The sequence below is a fragment of the Apteryx mantelli genome, chromosome 6, assembly GCF_036417845.1.
Source record: "Apteryx mantelli isolate bAptMan1 chromosome 6, bAptMan1.hap1, whole genome shotgun sequence".
NCBI lineage: Eukaryota > Metazoa > Chordata > Aves > Apterygiformes > Apterygidae > Apteryx > Apteryx mantelli.
This window is the reverse complement of record NC_089983.1, coordinates 26373115-26387276: the sequence shown is the minus strand read 5'-3', so window position 1 is coordinate 26387276 and position 14162 is coordinate 26373115. Positions and strand designations below refer to the sequence as shown.

At 44.4% G+C, this 14162-nt stretch overlaps 1 protein-coding gene across 2 annotated transcripts in view; it reads right to left on the bottom strand.

The window, feature by feature from the left end:
* Positions 1 to 13535, bottom strand: part of SP3 (Sp3 transcription factor) — a 34247-nt gene extending 20712 nt beyond the window's left edge. Inside the window, exons 1-5 of one of the 2 annotated variants that reach the window (XM_067299045.1) lie at positions 13249 to 13535; positions 12796 to 12920; positions 12470 to 12586; positions 4034 to 4124; positions 2762 to 3928 (exon numbers count right to left, since the gene is read on the bottom strand). In XM_067299045.1, coding sequence (XP_067155146.1) covers positions 2762 to 3928; positions 4034 to 4124; positions 12470 to 12586; positions 12796 to 12920; positions 13249 to 13255 — 1507 coding nt within the window. In that variant the 5' untranslated portion in view covers positions 13256 to 13535. Of the gene's footprint in view, positions 1 to 2761; positions 4125 to 12469; positions 12587 to 12795; positions 12921 to 13248 lie in introns of both variants that reach the window. The other variant, XM_067299044.1, reaches the window with a different exon arrangement.
* Between the last annotated feature and the right edge of the window lie 627 nt (positions 13536 to 14162).

The window sequence follows — 14162 nt, the reverse complement described above, 5'->3', positions numbered from 1 at the left end:
AGACAACAATAAGGAGTAATATGAACTCTGATAAACATTCAGAGATTAAACAAGCTAATTTAAGACTTTTTAAAAAATAAATTCAGTGCAAATGGAATGCTCTACATGTGTACGTCTGGTAAGGCAGACATTTTGTTAGAAGTAAAATTACTGAACATTTTTCAAAGTAAACTGTATATTAACAACACAAAACTTAGTTTCAAATTGGGGTTGCAAAGACCTTCTATTAAGTAAACACAATGTAGGACCTAGGTTAAGACATTTTTTCTCATACACTCATGAGAATAGTAAAGATGCCTTCCATTGATTATCTGGACAGCAAGGCCTAGAAGAACATCTCTTACACAACAGGTTGAAGTTTCCAAACTCTAAAGCAGAACCTACGATTTCACAGCTACACAGCTAACAGAGCAATGTTTTTTATTCAGACTTCAGATAATTACCAAGACTAGGCGTATTATTTTGCCTCAGGTAAAAAAAGTTCTGTTAAGTGAAAACAGAAAATACAGCCTGACTGTATTTGTTATGGAAGGAAAAGCATTATTTTCATTGGCATTTTTGCATGCATTTCACTTGGGGGGGGGGAGATAAACCCTTTTTATCTCACTTCAAAACATGTTGGTAGTTTGCAGAAAAGAGGAATAAAGGAACCTCTCACTCTTTAACTTCTCTCATTCTGCTGTTTCTTCCACATATCTTCCCTCTTTCAATTTAAAATTAAACTAGTTTTCCTTATTTGCAGGTCAGAAGAGCAATGCATTTTCCCACTCCAATAAAAACGATCATTCCACTATCTGCATCTACTTGCATACTTCAATCTAAAGAAAGGGTGCCACACAATGTTGTAGAGAGTTATAAATAAGGAGAGGAACACCACTGAACAACAGCAGACAACTGAGATAGTCCTTGGCCACCTTGATACAGACAAAATACCAGATGCGTATGGAAAAGACACTGAAGGTCAATCAAGATAATTCAGTCTGATTCTGTTAGTTAGAAACAATTTTATATTGATAGTTACTCTGGAAAAGTGAGTTTCCTGTAATATAAGGAGGGACCAATTAAATTCTCCCCAAATTTCAGGGATGGCAGTTTTAATACCTTCCAGTCCATTTACTATTTCTAGACATGTAGGAAAAATGTCACTATAAATCTCCACCCCATCTCTAATACAACCAGCTGTTTATAGCCATTCACTTCAGGCAATAGCTTCTGCTATTCACCTACTATTTCTGCTTATTTGATCACATTTCATGTACTCCATTTACTCACTTCACTTCATATAAGAGATTCCTTACAGGAAAATATAGTTTAGGAATGCTTGATGGAATTCCAGTGCATTTGATTATGAACAAGCATTAAAACACTCTCCTCTTAAGGAGAGTCAAGAGACAAATTAATATCACAGCAGGTTCAACTTCTTTTTCACATGTCTTTTCTTTTAGTTCCTCCTCTCTGCTTTCCTTTTTTATCTTTCTTCTCAAGTTTCTGCTGTGTTACTCCATAAACAATAACATGATCTACTGATCCTGCACCAAATACAAACCTGAGAAATAAAGCGGTTCTGATCCCTCTTATATTTCAGAAAAAGAGCCTTATGGCTAATATAAGTGTTACACAGACATTTGAGTTTAGCTGTAATACCATGCACAATACATGCATTTTGCTACTAATCTCTAGACCCACTCTCCTCATCAGTAACAAGGTGTAACAGAGACAAACCAACATTTCTGTGGTCACAGGAAATAGAAAAGTTAAGAATCAAGATTACCCAGCATAGCTAATGCTGTGAGCAACACGCTCATCTTGTTCAGTGCCTGCAACTATGTATCGCATTTCTCTCCCAAATTACCAGCCAAGACGCAACCCTACAATGACGTGATTAAACAGCTTCAGGCACAGTAAGATGTCTTGAACCTCAACCATCTCTTACACTTTTTTTAGGTAGTTGTGCCCTGGAATTGGAATGCACTGTATCACATTCTTTTACCTAAAATAAGCAGGCATGTTTAATTTCCCTCCTTTTAAGTAATACCTATTTTAAGAAAATTACATTTCTTATCTGCTCACAGAGATAAAACACATTGTGAAATTTACCATTAATACTTGTACATACTGAAACATAATGCAAATAAGTAGTACTGGAACATCATGTATGTTCTTAAGCATAGCCACCATTTTGATTTTTGCATGCTTGTTTCACTTCTGCTTATATGAGTTTCGTACATCTTAGTTATGCTGATATTAAATCAGTATGAAATGTATTTAACAAAACAGCAGATCAATAATAGTACCTCAGAGGTCCACAGATTTTCAGGAATTAAAAAACAATAGCAATAGATTTTCCAGAAAACTTGATCTATTCAGGACTGGGAAGGAAGGGGTATGCTAATGACACCACTGTCCTGGAAGTGTGGTAGTTGATGGTTGGATTTCCCCCTCCTCAATTTAGAATATAGATTTTCTGCTTTCTTATACTTATAAGCACTCCTAGACATTATATTAGAAGTGCTGTTAACTAATATGACCAGTTGATAGTTAAAGGAGCTTATAATTTAAGAAGTGGGATGGGAATACATTCTATTATTACCGTTGTTTCTTGTGAAACAGCAGTTTCAAATAAAAGCTACCATCTCTTTGTTTAACCCACTGTATTTTGTAGGTTTCTGTAGCAAGACAATAATCTTATGCTTATCACCATTCAAACCAACTACATGCAATAAGAAAAACTAATTTTACACAAAAAGAGTAAAGTAAATACCTGCAGGACTGCCAGCATTTTCTCCTTGATGCAGCTGAATACCAGCAGAATCTATAGAGTTTACTGTAACTGTCTGTAGATTTGGCAATTGAGCAGTGCTTAGACTAACTGGAGTTGATGTCAACGCCCCACCTGCTGCAACTTGACCAAGAGTGAGAGTCTGCACAGGGGTTAGAGTTATTTGTTGACCAGGTGCATTCTGAATTTGCAAGTTCTGCAAGTTCTGAACTCCTTGCACTTGAAATGTCTGCCAGGTTATCTGCCCAGAAGGGGTCACTGTTTGTGCCTGAATTAAAAAAGTTCCAGGATTCAACTGCAGCTGAAGATTTTGAAGAGCCTGCTGCGATATGCTTTGACTTGCTTGCACACCATGGATTGTCTGCTGCGCAATACCTTGTACAATCTGGGCTTGGCTGGTTGGCTGCTGAGACTCTTGAAGCTGTATGTGTTGTACAATTGGCTGTGCTGTGGAGACCTGAATATTCTGAGTCTGCGTGTCATCAGAGACTGATGTCTGAATGTAATTTCCCTGAAGATCAGAACTGTGAACTTGGCCACTAGTTGTGGTCAAGTTGTTTGCATTTTGTTCCAATATACTCGAACTGTCTATGGTAACGGGCAATTGTGATGAAGATGATGTTGGCACAAACAAGTCATTATCAGTGGTGGTTTCTGTAATTTCTGGAGAAACTTGCTCACCAGTCCTTTCAGAAGTCTCTGAACTATCCATGGCCTGTCCAGTATTTATCAAGTGCCCATCTGCATTAATGCCTGCTGTCATGGTTTGAGAACCACTGCCAAGTCCCAGAGAATCTAGATCAACACTATTGATGGGTACAAAAGTAATATTTCCTGGCAGTCCAAGAGGGACATTAGCAACTACTTGTGCTTGGCCAGGAAAAGATGAACCACCAATTGCAACTCCCTGAACCTGGACTTGACCAGACTGTGATAAGATATTCTGAATGTTAGTTGATGGTGTTCCAGAGGCAATTATGGTTTGATTTGAGCCAGGAATGATCTGAATTTGACCAGTTTCTTGATTTATACCACTATTATCAGAAGAAGTTGCAAAGCCAAGCTGAACCTGCTGACCATCCGCCGTCTGGATCTGGGGTATTACTTGATACTGTACATTAGACACTGTACCATTCGATGAATCTGATCCTGGTGCAACAGAAAAGATTTGTTGATTTTGCAAACTCTGAATAGGAAGGACATACTGCCCACTTGAAGTTACTGTGGCAGCACCTGGAATCTGTACTATATTACCAGCTTCATCCTTTATAGTGGCAGGAGCTGCAGACAAGACCTCCCATCTATTTGGAGTTCCTGCTAATTGTACAGAAGACAAATCCCCTGTCTGAATAAAAAAAAGAAAAGAAAAAATTAAAACAAAAGACATACAGATTACATGCTAGAACAATCATGCAATTCAACACTAGAGATTGACGAACTATGGAAAAACATGCAGTGCAGCCCATATAAACAACAGCAGCTGGATTAGAACTACAAAATACAGATTTTGTAAGTGAGCTAATGCCTAAGTCAGGGTAACCAACCTGTGGTTTGCGAGCTGCATGTGGCTCTCAAGCAGGTCAAATGCAGCTTCTGTGCCATGGCTATGTCACGTGACCAGCAGCAGGGTTATTCTGGTGTGGGGGCTGCTGGATAATCCAAATCCCTGGCTGTGGGAAGAAGGGAGCTGGCAGGGGCTGCTGAAGCTATCATTACCAGGTTATCCTGGGACTCGGCTATACTCTTTACCTAGTCCAACACCTACTGTACCCAAGTGGAGTGAAGCCATGTCACCTATACCTCCTAGAGCCCCATTGCTTTTTTGGCGCTCTGGGGGGTGTGTGTGTGCCCATGCATATTATGACTCTGTGTGCATGTGTGTGTGCATATTATGTGTGCGCGCGCGCGTGTGTGTATGTGTGTCTCAGCAATATGGAGTGTTAAAAGGTAGCTTAGTCATAGGGCTGGGAAGACTTGATAGCCCCTGTTTAAATTTTGCATAAGATAAAGTCCTACTATTTATAAGCTTATGTGAGTTATGGTTTCATTAGCAAAAAAGGCCTCCAGAACTAAGGACTTTTACACTGAAATCACAGTTGGATTAGTCATATGTATCTGTCTGAAAAAAATCTATCTTCATTAAGTTGGAACAATAGAAAAGGTCAATGTTTCAGAACAGACCCGTGGATGGTTAATGATTAAAGAACCCTAAGGACTGATGTACTATGCCTTTGTTTCTTATTTAGTAAAGGAAAGGTAAATTGCACTTACCTTTCTTTACCAAAGCAAGCTTTTTCAGAATAGAGTATTAAGAATTAGAGTTAACATCCTGCAATGCTTAGCCCAGATTTGGGTAGTCAACCAACGTGGAATTTTAAACAACCATCAATTTAAAAATCATGTAGGTAAGTTTCTCCTAATTCGTTTATGGTCCTACAGTAAAACAATGGAATGACTTAATATCTAGTAACAAGTAAGTAACTTGTCTTACAACTCATTCAGCTTTATCTGTGAAACTGATTTGGTCTTCTTGGCAGGGGCCACAGTACATAGGAAGAAAAGCTAGTGTGCCTTTTGCACCGATTCTGTGATCAGTCCTATTAGGGGAGCTACCAGAGCATATCACAGCTTCCTTCTGATGCTGCACTCTGATTTCCCTTAGAATAAAACCTGGATATGCCAAAAACAGCACATACCAACTCTCATCTAACACGCCATTGAGATTTAGCCAGTCTGAATTAATCCTGTGCCGTGCATCAGAGTGCATGTACTCCACAACTTAAGCTGGGCCTTTGCTAGTTTCACTTTCTTATTCTATTCTGAGCTGCAAGACTGAAATGCTTATATACACAAAAATATATATATTTTAAAGTGTGCATATTTATTTTAAAAAATAAGTTTTATTCTTTTCTGATAAGAAAACCCACATTTTGGTTCTAAATTCTTTTTAATAGCTGTAAAAATAATAATTTTCAATAGAAAATAGAATACAAACCTTCCTTTTCCCTGACAGATACATGTAAGCTTTCAAGTAGTTTATTAGTAAGTAGGTACAGAATCACCAAAACCAACTCATTTTAGGATCTTAATGCTTTAAAGATCAGAAGGAGAAAAAGGGGTCTCGGTAATCTCATTCTACTACTTTGTTTTCTTATGCTGATTATCCTTTCATATAAAGATCAGGCTTAAATCCTTTAGTCTTTCAAGCTTATTTATGAGATTAGAAAAATTTATGCAATATTCTATAACGTACCATCCTATCTAGAAATAGGCAAAAAAATAATCCACTTTCCTCTGCTATCACATCAGTTTTATACTCTGATGTTGAGTAATATTTATATGCAGCTACTGGTTGCTGAAATGCTGAAAAGAAAGTTCATAACTAATCAGTCCACCAGTACATAAATATTTATTAACTGAACATTTTATTAAACATCAGAAGACTGAGACAAGTTGTAAGTAAATAGCAATCAGAAAATGCGAAAAGCAAAAAAATTATCACAACTTGACCTGTGCTATTATGAAATAAAAGTATACTACAACACGCTGAAAATATCCATTAAAACAACAGGGAAAGAAAAAGTAATAGGAACCATTAAAAGTCTGATATAATTCCTTGCTGATTTAAGACTGCTGTGTACAACCAAATGATGAATGTTTAGGCTATAACTGAACTGACTTAATAAGCAACAGTATATCTATACAAAGAGCATCCCCTCTAGCAATAGTTCAAAGGGAACCTATCTCCTTCACAATAAAGAAATGACCTACTTTTTTATTCTTCCCCTCCTCCCCAAATATATCTTGATTTCCACATCTCCATTCAATGGCCTTTGCCATTTTCATCTTGGGCACACATCTCTCCTCACCTTTCTGTAATGCTCTAAAAATCTTCCCCCAACTCTGCTCTGTAAGGGTCTTAGTTCAATACAGCCACTTGCTTAACAGATGCACTTGACAATCCATGGAGAAGAAGGTAAGGATGGTCATGCATGTGAAGCTATGCTACACGTGCTACATGTAATGCCTGTTATTCACATGTTGCTTTTACAGCTGGCTATATCAGGGACTACCAGATGAATCATGAGGAGGGAGGGGCAAAAGAGGGTGAGGTTTTCAAGAAGCTATCTGGCAGCTATCAAAATTACTAGCATTAAAGCAGGAAAAAACCCTCTATGGTAAAGACTATTTGAGGATGATCTCTAACCTCAACTGGTCATTGCTCTATCATAACAAGCTCAACTGTTACACCCTTTCTCAAAGACTGAAGAGCTGGTAGGACATTTCTTGGAGTCCTTTTCCTAATAAAGGGTAGCAATCATTCACATCCACAAGCAATTAAGAATTATTTTAGTACCTCAAAGTCCTATCACTGACATATAAGCAGCAACATCTACAGCCCACTCACCTACTGATCCCTAGAGCACAGTCCTAAATTGAACAGAGTTTGTTTTCTGTCTCTCAGACATACGTGAGAAATACTAAAAGGATAGAGATAAAGCAACAATTCTTATTCTTATCAACTGATAGATAGACAGCAGTTATTTGGAAGCCTTTCTTTTAAGAGAAGGCTGGCCAGTTGCAATCCAAAGGTTCTGTGTCAAGAGGAAGGGATAAAGATCTGAGGAAAGTTCAGCATTAGCATTGCTTAGTCAAGGAGGAAAGAACAGGAAGCAACAGGGAGTTCACTGGAAGTAGTATATGAGGAAACAAGAGAAAGAGACAGGAACAGAGCAAAAGTAGTAGCTGGAACAGGGCACTGGAAGAATTAAAATCAAGTGCTATGTTCACCTGAAGAAAGGTCATGTGTCCCCAAAGAGTGGAAGCAGCAACTGCTGGTCAGCCTGTCTTTTGATTCTTTAATAAGGTTTAATAATTTCTCCCCCTGAGTTGAAATTCCCATCCCTGAAGAATGAGGGGTCATAATAAGTAAAACTCTAAGTAATTGCATCTTGTTCAATCCATTCAGAGGAAATGAAAGGAAGCTTAAGTTAAATGAAGAAGAATACAAGAGACAAATACATACAGAAGATAAACACCTTTAAAAGGTGACTTAAAACATGTTGAGGGATGGGACTTGGACTGAAAAAATAAAACATTATTCACCAAAGTAAAACTGGAAAGGGAGAAATGTCATCCTTATATACATGTTGTAGGCACATGCATTTCAAGAAGCCAGACATGATTAACTGGACACACATTATTGAGCAATCAGTATTTTGCTGCTAAAGAACTAATTCATCTGTACCAATCTGTTGTGGACTGCTTTTACTGCACACTTTTCAGAAAGTCATTTTTGCCCCATTTAGTCCTGGAGCAAAAGCACCAGCAAATCTGATGAAGCATCACATACCTAATGAACAAGATTGGCCAGTGTCTCATCCAAATTGTTGTTTTATGGGAGAGCTAGGGCTCTAATGCATGAGTTTAATACCATGTGTTTACAAAGCTACAGTAAACTATCTGTGCATTCTTAGGTTATTACAAATATTAAGATAAAATGTACTTGCTTCAACTCTTTCATTAAGGTATGAGCTAATACATTCTATCTTGTATTCGCCATAGGTTAAGAACATGCTCAACATCAGTCACTGTGGTCCAACTGACACAAAGCTGCTTGTTAAGCCAAATTAACTCTGTTGCATGTTTCAGCCCTCTGCCAATGAAGCCACTCAATTCAGAGAAACACATTAACCCATATCAAAAGTTTAGAGAATCAAATACTGTTTCAGGGGAAAAGTATTAGCTGGGGTTGCTTAAAATGTTATTTTAAAAGACAGCCCTAATTTGGTAAAACATATCTAACACTTAATACTGTCTCATTTAAGGAAGATGTACCTCTTTGCTTGAGATGGACAACTGGGCCAAAAACTTCAATTTTTAGCCTGTTTTTATCACTATAAGTTCACAACCTGTCTAAACTAAGATGATATGTCCCTGACATGACCCTAGGAGAAACAAGAAAGCTGCAGTATTAAGAAATGAGACACTGCAAGGAGGAGGCATTTTTAACCAGACTGTTTGTAATTTCATTTTTTAATATTAATCTGTATTTAGCTGCATGAGTAACTAGAATTTTGAGTACGAGTTTGCATTAAATGGTTCGGTTTCCTTATACCTTCAACTCAGGTTCTGAAGGCTCTATCAAATCATCAAAAAGGGCAAGAAGAAAGATCTGAGGAACTACAGGCTGGTCAGCCTCACCTTGATCCCTGGGAAGGCAATTAAGCAAATAATCACGGAAACTATTTCCAAACATATGAAGGACAAGAAGGTGATCAGGGTAGTCAATGTGGATTTATGAAGGAGAAATGATGCTTAACCAACCGGATAGCGTTCTACTATGAGATAAGCAGCTTGGTGGATAAGGGTGAGGAGACATTGTTTATCTCAACTTTCAACACTGTCTCCCATAACATCCTTACAGACAAACAGATGAAGAACAGGCTAGGTAAGTGGACAGTGAGGTGGACTGAAAACTGGCTGAACTGCCAGGTTCAAAGTGTAGTGCAGCTGGAGGTCAGTCACTAGTAGCGTACTCCAGAAGCTGACACTTGGGCCAACACTGTTTAACATCTTCATTAATGACCTAGACAATGGGACAGAGCACACCCTCAGCAAGTTTGCAGATGGTACAAAACTGGGAGGAGGGGCTGATACACAAGATGGTTGTGCTGTCATTCGGAAGGACCTCGACAGGCTGGAGAAATGGGCAAATGGAAATTCTCATGAAGGAGAGGAAGGGAAATGCAAAGTCATGCACCTCATCCAAAAGTAAGTATAGCTCTAACCAGAATCCTGGGCCAAGTTGTGGACTAGAGATAGTCTGCCCAGTTCACTGACATAGGATCAAAGGGAGAACAGGGTTGAATCTAGTTCTGTAAACCATCTTCTTTACTTGCTTTTAATACCTAGCAGCTGCCACGTTCATTAGTCTCTTTATTTCCACTCTAATCATTTCAGTGGCATAAAAGTGGTATCCAGACATAGAATCATAGAATAATTTCAGTTGGAAGGGCCCTCTGAAGGTCATCTAATCCAACCCCTGGGCTCAGAGCAGGGCCAACTAGATCATAGCAAACAGGACCGCGTTTGCTTCAGCTCCTCCCCAAATCCCAGACATGCGATATTCCCTGCATTCCTATGGGAGTTTTGTTGCTGTTGCTTTTAAACCACTCTCCCGGTCTCTTGGGGAGCAGCTGCAGCATACCACTTCAGATAGGAAAGCAGTGTGCAATAACTGGCTAGTCTAGCATACTGGCTCCAGCCCTGCCATTTCCTACCAAGTGAATGTCAGTAAAACATTAACAAAATAACCTTAGAACACAGCTCTGCTATACTTATATGTGAAAGCCATTCTATTGCTTCTAAAAGCAAATGCCTACTCATTTATCTTCTACTGTCCACTTATATGGCTTGAGAACTCTACCAGACATTCAGCAGTCACAAGTATGGAAGATATTGGGAAAGGATTGTCTCCCAATTGTTAAGTTAGGCACTCTAACCCATACACACATATCAAAGAGATACATCTATAATCCTGGGAAATGGAAGAGCACCACAGTTCCTAGAAAGACAACAGACCTGTGTCCATACACATAGGTTTTGTCTTCCACACATCACTAGGCATCTAAAATTCAAACCCTTTTAGATCCTCCCTCCTTCTCCCACCCCCCAACAAGATGCATTCAGGGACCAGGAAAATCTTTATTACGTCAAATCCCTTTCAGCATCCTGTTTTTTACAAGGAACATGTTTCAGGGATTTTACTCCCTCTCCTTCCTTTATTAAGGTCATCTTAATTAACTTCAGTGTCTAGTTCAGTTATTGTAGGTATCTTCTCCCATTTATATTTAGTTTCCACCCATAATATTCAGAATCATTCAAGAGAAACGATGTAGGAGAATAAGAATTATCAGAATGCTATAACAGATCCGTGGGAAGGGCCTATCTGCAAGTATGAAAAGTAGTAAGTGCATCTGTACTTACATTTAGTTTTAACCAAGGTTTCAGCTTCTCATAAATTGCTTCCACATTGCCCAGAAAAGCCCCCTTACACATAAACATAATTGTAGGTGAATTTAATAAGAATAACATTCTACTGCGGGACTAACTTGTCTATTTAGAACTATTGGGAACTACTTGTCCTGCACCAGCACTCCGGCACCCATTCAGCCCTAGCACTGCTTATGCTAAGCAATCAACTCAGCCTCAAAATGCACAATTCCAGCTTCAATATGATACCAGGTTTAAGGCAGATATAGGGGGAAAAAGCTATCGTATAAGCATCATTCATATTTCAATGTGCATGTTTATGCAAGAAAGAGATCTGACATTCTATTGTGCAGCACTGTGTACATCCAATATTATGCAACAAAATTTTACAGGTATTTAGGCACCTCACAATGCCTAGAAAGATTTTTAAAAGCATTCTCTGTTATTAGCCTTCATCCTGCTGCATGACCACAGACAACTATTTTGCCTCAGTTTCCCTTTATGTAAAATATGCCAAAACATACAGGTGAAAATGTCAAATATTTTAAAGTTTAGCTCCCAAGTACTTAGTAAATTTAACATTATCATTAATGTTTTGACATTTGTCAAAAGTCTTCCAAAGCTACTTGGTCCACAGGTACAGTGCTTTGCAGTATTTTTTCAATTTGCAGAACCCTAAATATGTCCAAGATTGTGGTATAGCAAGTTTAAAAAACAACAGACTTGCTTTAAAACAAAAAAGGGACTTTTTGCTCGTTTTAAAACCCTCTTTGTAGTGAGGCAACATATGTGATTTCCTTAGGACTAGGACCAAAGAATCATGTCATTTTAAACACAGCTAGTAATTCTCTTCTTATATACCAACATTTTTAGGCATCAGATACTTTAAAATGCCCTACCTCTACTAACTCACTGTGGCTATGTTAAGCTTTGTGAGCATAGGTCAAAAAAAAGTTTAGCTTGACCAGTTAAGGAACACAGAGGTTTCTGTAAAGCCTCTTGTTATAGAGATGGTTAAACCACCCTCTACTAGCGCAGATTTCTAGTCTACAAGATCCAACTCATTACACGAGGTCCCAAGGTCATGAGGGCTCTTTTCAGAGCAGACAGCACAGGAGAGATAAGGACAGAAATTCAGTTTGCAGTACGAGGGGCCGCACGATAACTGTACCTAGAAGAGACAGCGTTGATACAGGAAGCAGCTTTCCACCACTACGATCGTTTCTAACCAGCCATTTTACTTGTAACGGCGTCCCCGCCGACAGCCAGCCTTCATTTTGTGCTGCAGCCCAGGCGAGCGGCGGCCGGCGGAGAGCGCGGGCGGCCGCCGCGGGCGCGCTCAGGTGGAGGTGAGATGCCTCCGGCCTCGGCGGGCGCCGGGCGAGCCGCGCCGGTGCCAGGGCCGGGGGAGGGCGGCTTCCCGCCTCCCCCCGTTTTTGAAAGTAAATGAAGGCGCCGCTCCCAGCGGCGGGGGAGGGGGGAGCCGGGCTCCCGCCTCCTCCCGGGAGCCCGGCTCCTCCTGGAGAGGCAGGGGAGCCCGGGGACCCCTCTCCCGGCAGGTCGGCCCTGCTATCGTCCCTCCCCCCGGGCGGGCAGTGCCGTGTGTCCCGTCCCTCCCCCCGGGCGGGCGGGCTGGCTGGCTGTGCCGTCTCTCCCCCCGGCAGGCCGTGCGAGAGCGGCGGGGCGGGCACTCACCGCTCCGGCAGAGTGAGAGGCAGCGGCGGCGGCGGCGGCCTCATCCTCCTCCGGCGACGGCGGGCCGATCTTGCTGCAGGTGGCCGCCAGCAGAGCGAGCGGTGACGGCTGCGCGTCCTACCCACAAGGGGCGGGTTCAGGGAGAGACGGGGGGTGGCGGTTAGTGCGGGGCAGCGGCCGGGCTCCTCGCAGACGCGCGCACAGGAAGCGGCGGCGGCGGCACCGGCTCCCGCTCCCGCACTCGCTCACAACGTGTCACCCGGGGGAGGGGAGGGGAGGGGGAGGGGGAGGGGGAGGGGGCCCGGCCCGGCCCGGCCTGCGCTTACCTGGGGGGCGGCCGCCCCGGCCGAGGCCGAGGCGGCGCCGTTGCCGTGCTGGAGATACTCGCTGTGGCTGCTGCTGTCCACGTCTAAGGCAGCCATTTCCTCTTGTTTCACGGGCTTCTCGGGAGCTGCGGGCACAGCGGGGAGGGGGAGGGGAGAGTCACTGACGGGAGCGATCACCCCCCTCCCTCTCCCTCCCTCCCTCTCCCCCCCCTAACCCCAGCGCTCCCCCCGCCCTCCCGCACGGAGCCCTCCTCCTCCTCCTCCTCCTCCTCCCCGTGCTGCTGCCCCTGCCCCTCTTCTCCCTCCTCCCCCTGCTCCTCCTGCTGCTGCTCTCAGTGCCGCTCTCGCCTCGCTCGCACACGGACGCTCCGGGGCCGGAGCGGGGAAGCGCAGGGCCGGAGCAGGAGCAGGAGCAGGGAGCCCCGCGGGGCGGCTCGGTCGGTGCGTACGTACCGGTCATGGTGTGAGTGCGAGCGGCCGGCTGGCTGGCTGGCTGGGCGGGAGGCAGGCAGGCAGGCAGGCTGGCTGGCTCGCACACAGGCCCTGCTGGCGGGGGCTAGGCGGCTGCCGCCGGGGACATGCTTATTGTGCTCACGGGCTGAAGCGGCGGCGGCGGCCCGAGCCTACTCCGGGGTTTTTTTTCCTATTTTGATTGACGGTGCGGGAAAGCCGAAAGGTGGGGCTTGCAGCGGGAGAGGGGGCCCGGCCGACACCGCCGCCCGCCCGCCCGCCTGCCAGCCCGGAACTCCCGCCTACGCCCGCGCGCTCGCGCTCATTGGCTGCGTCCCGCCGCCGCCGCGGCTCGCACTGGCCGCGCGGGCTGTCAGTCACGTGCCGGGGGAGGGGGGGGCGCCCCATGCCGAGGTGGCTTCCTGTTTGCCAGGGCTTGTGCGAGAAACAATGAGCGGGACCCGCCGGGCGCCGCGGCCTGCTCGGGGCCGCCGCCGCCGCGCCGCCGCCGCCGCGCGGGGCCGCGCCGCCGCGCTGCCCCGCGGGGCCCGGCTCGCGGCGCACCTGCCGCTGCCGCCGCCCGCCCCGCAGGGGGGCGCACAGGGGCACAGCTGTGCGGCGGCGGCCCGCTCCCCCCCGCCCCCCCGCCCGGGGGTGGATGCGGCGCGCGTGGTGCCCGGGAGACGCCGGGCTGGAGCCGAGCGCGTTTGAAATCTCCCTCGTCGCGATTGTCACTCACAGCCCGTGACAGCGGCGCGGGGGGCGGCGGCCAGGCTCGCCCCGCCGCCGCCTGGCCCCGCCGCCGCCAGCCGCGCTGCGGCCCCGCCGCCGCCCCGCCCGCCCCGGCGCAGCGCGGCGCGGCGGGCGCTAAGATGTCGGCGCGGCGCCCCCGCGGCCCGGCCTGGCCTGGCCGCCGC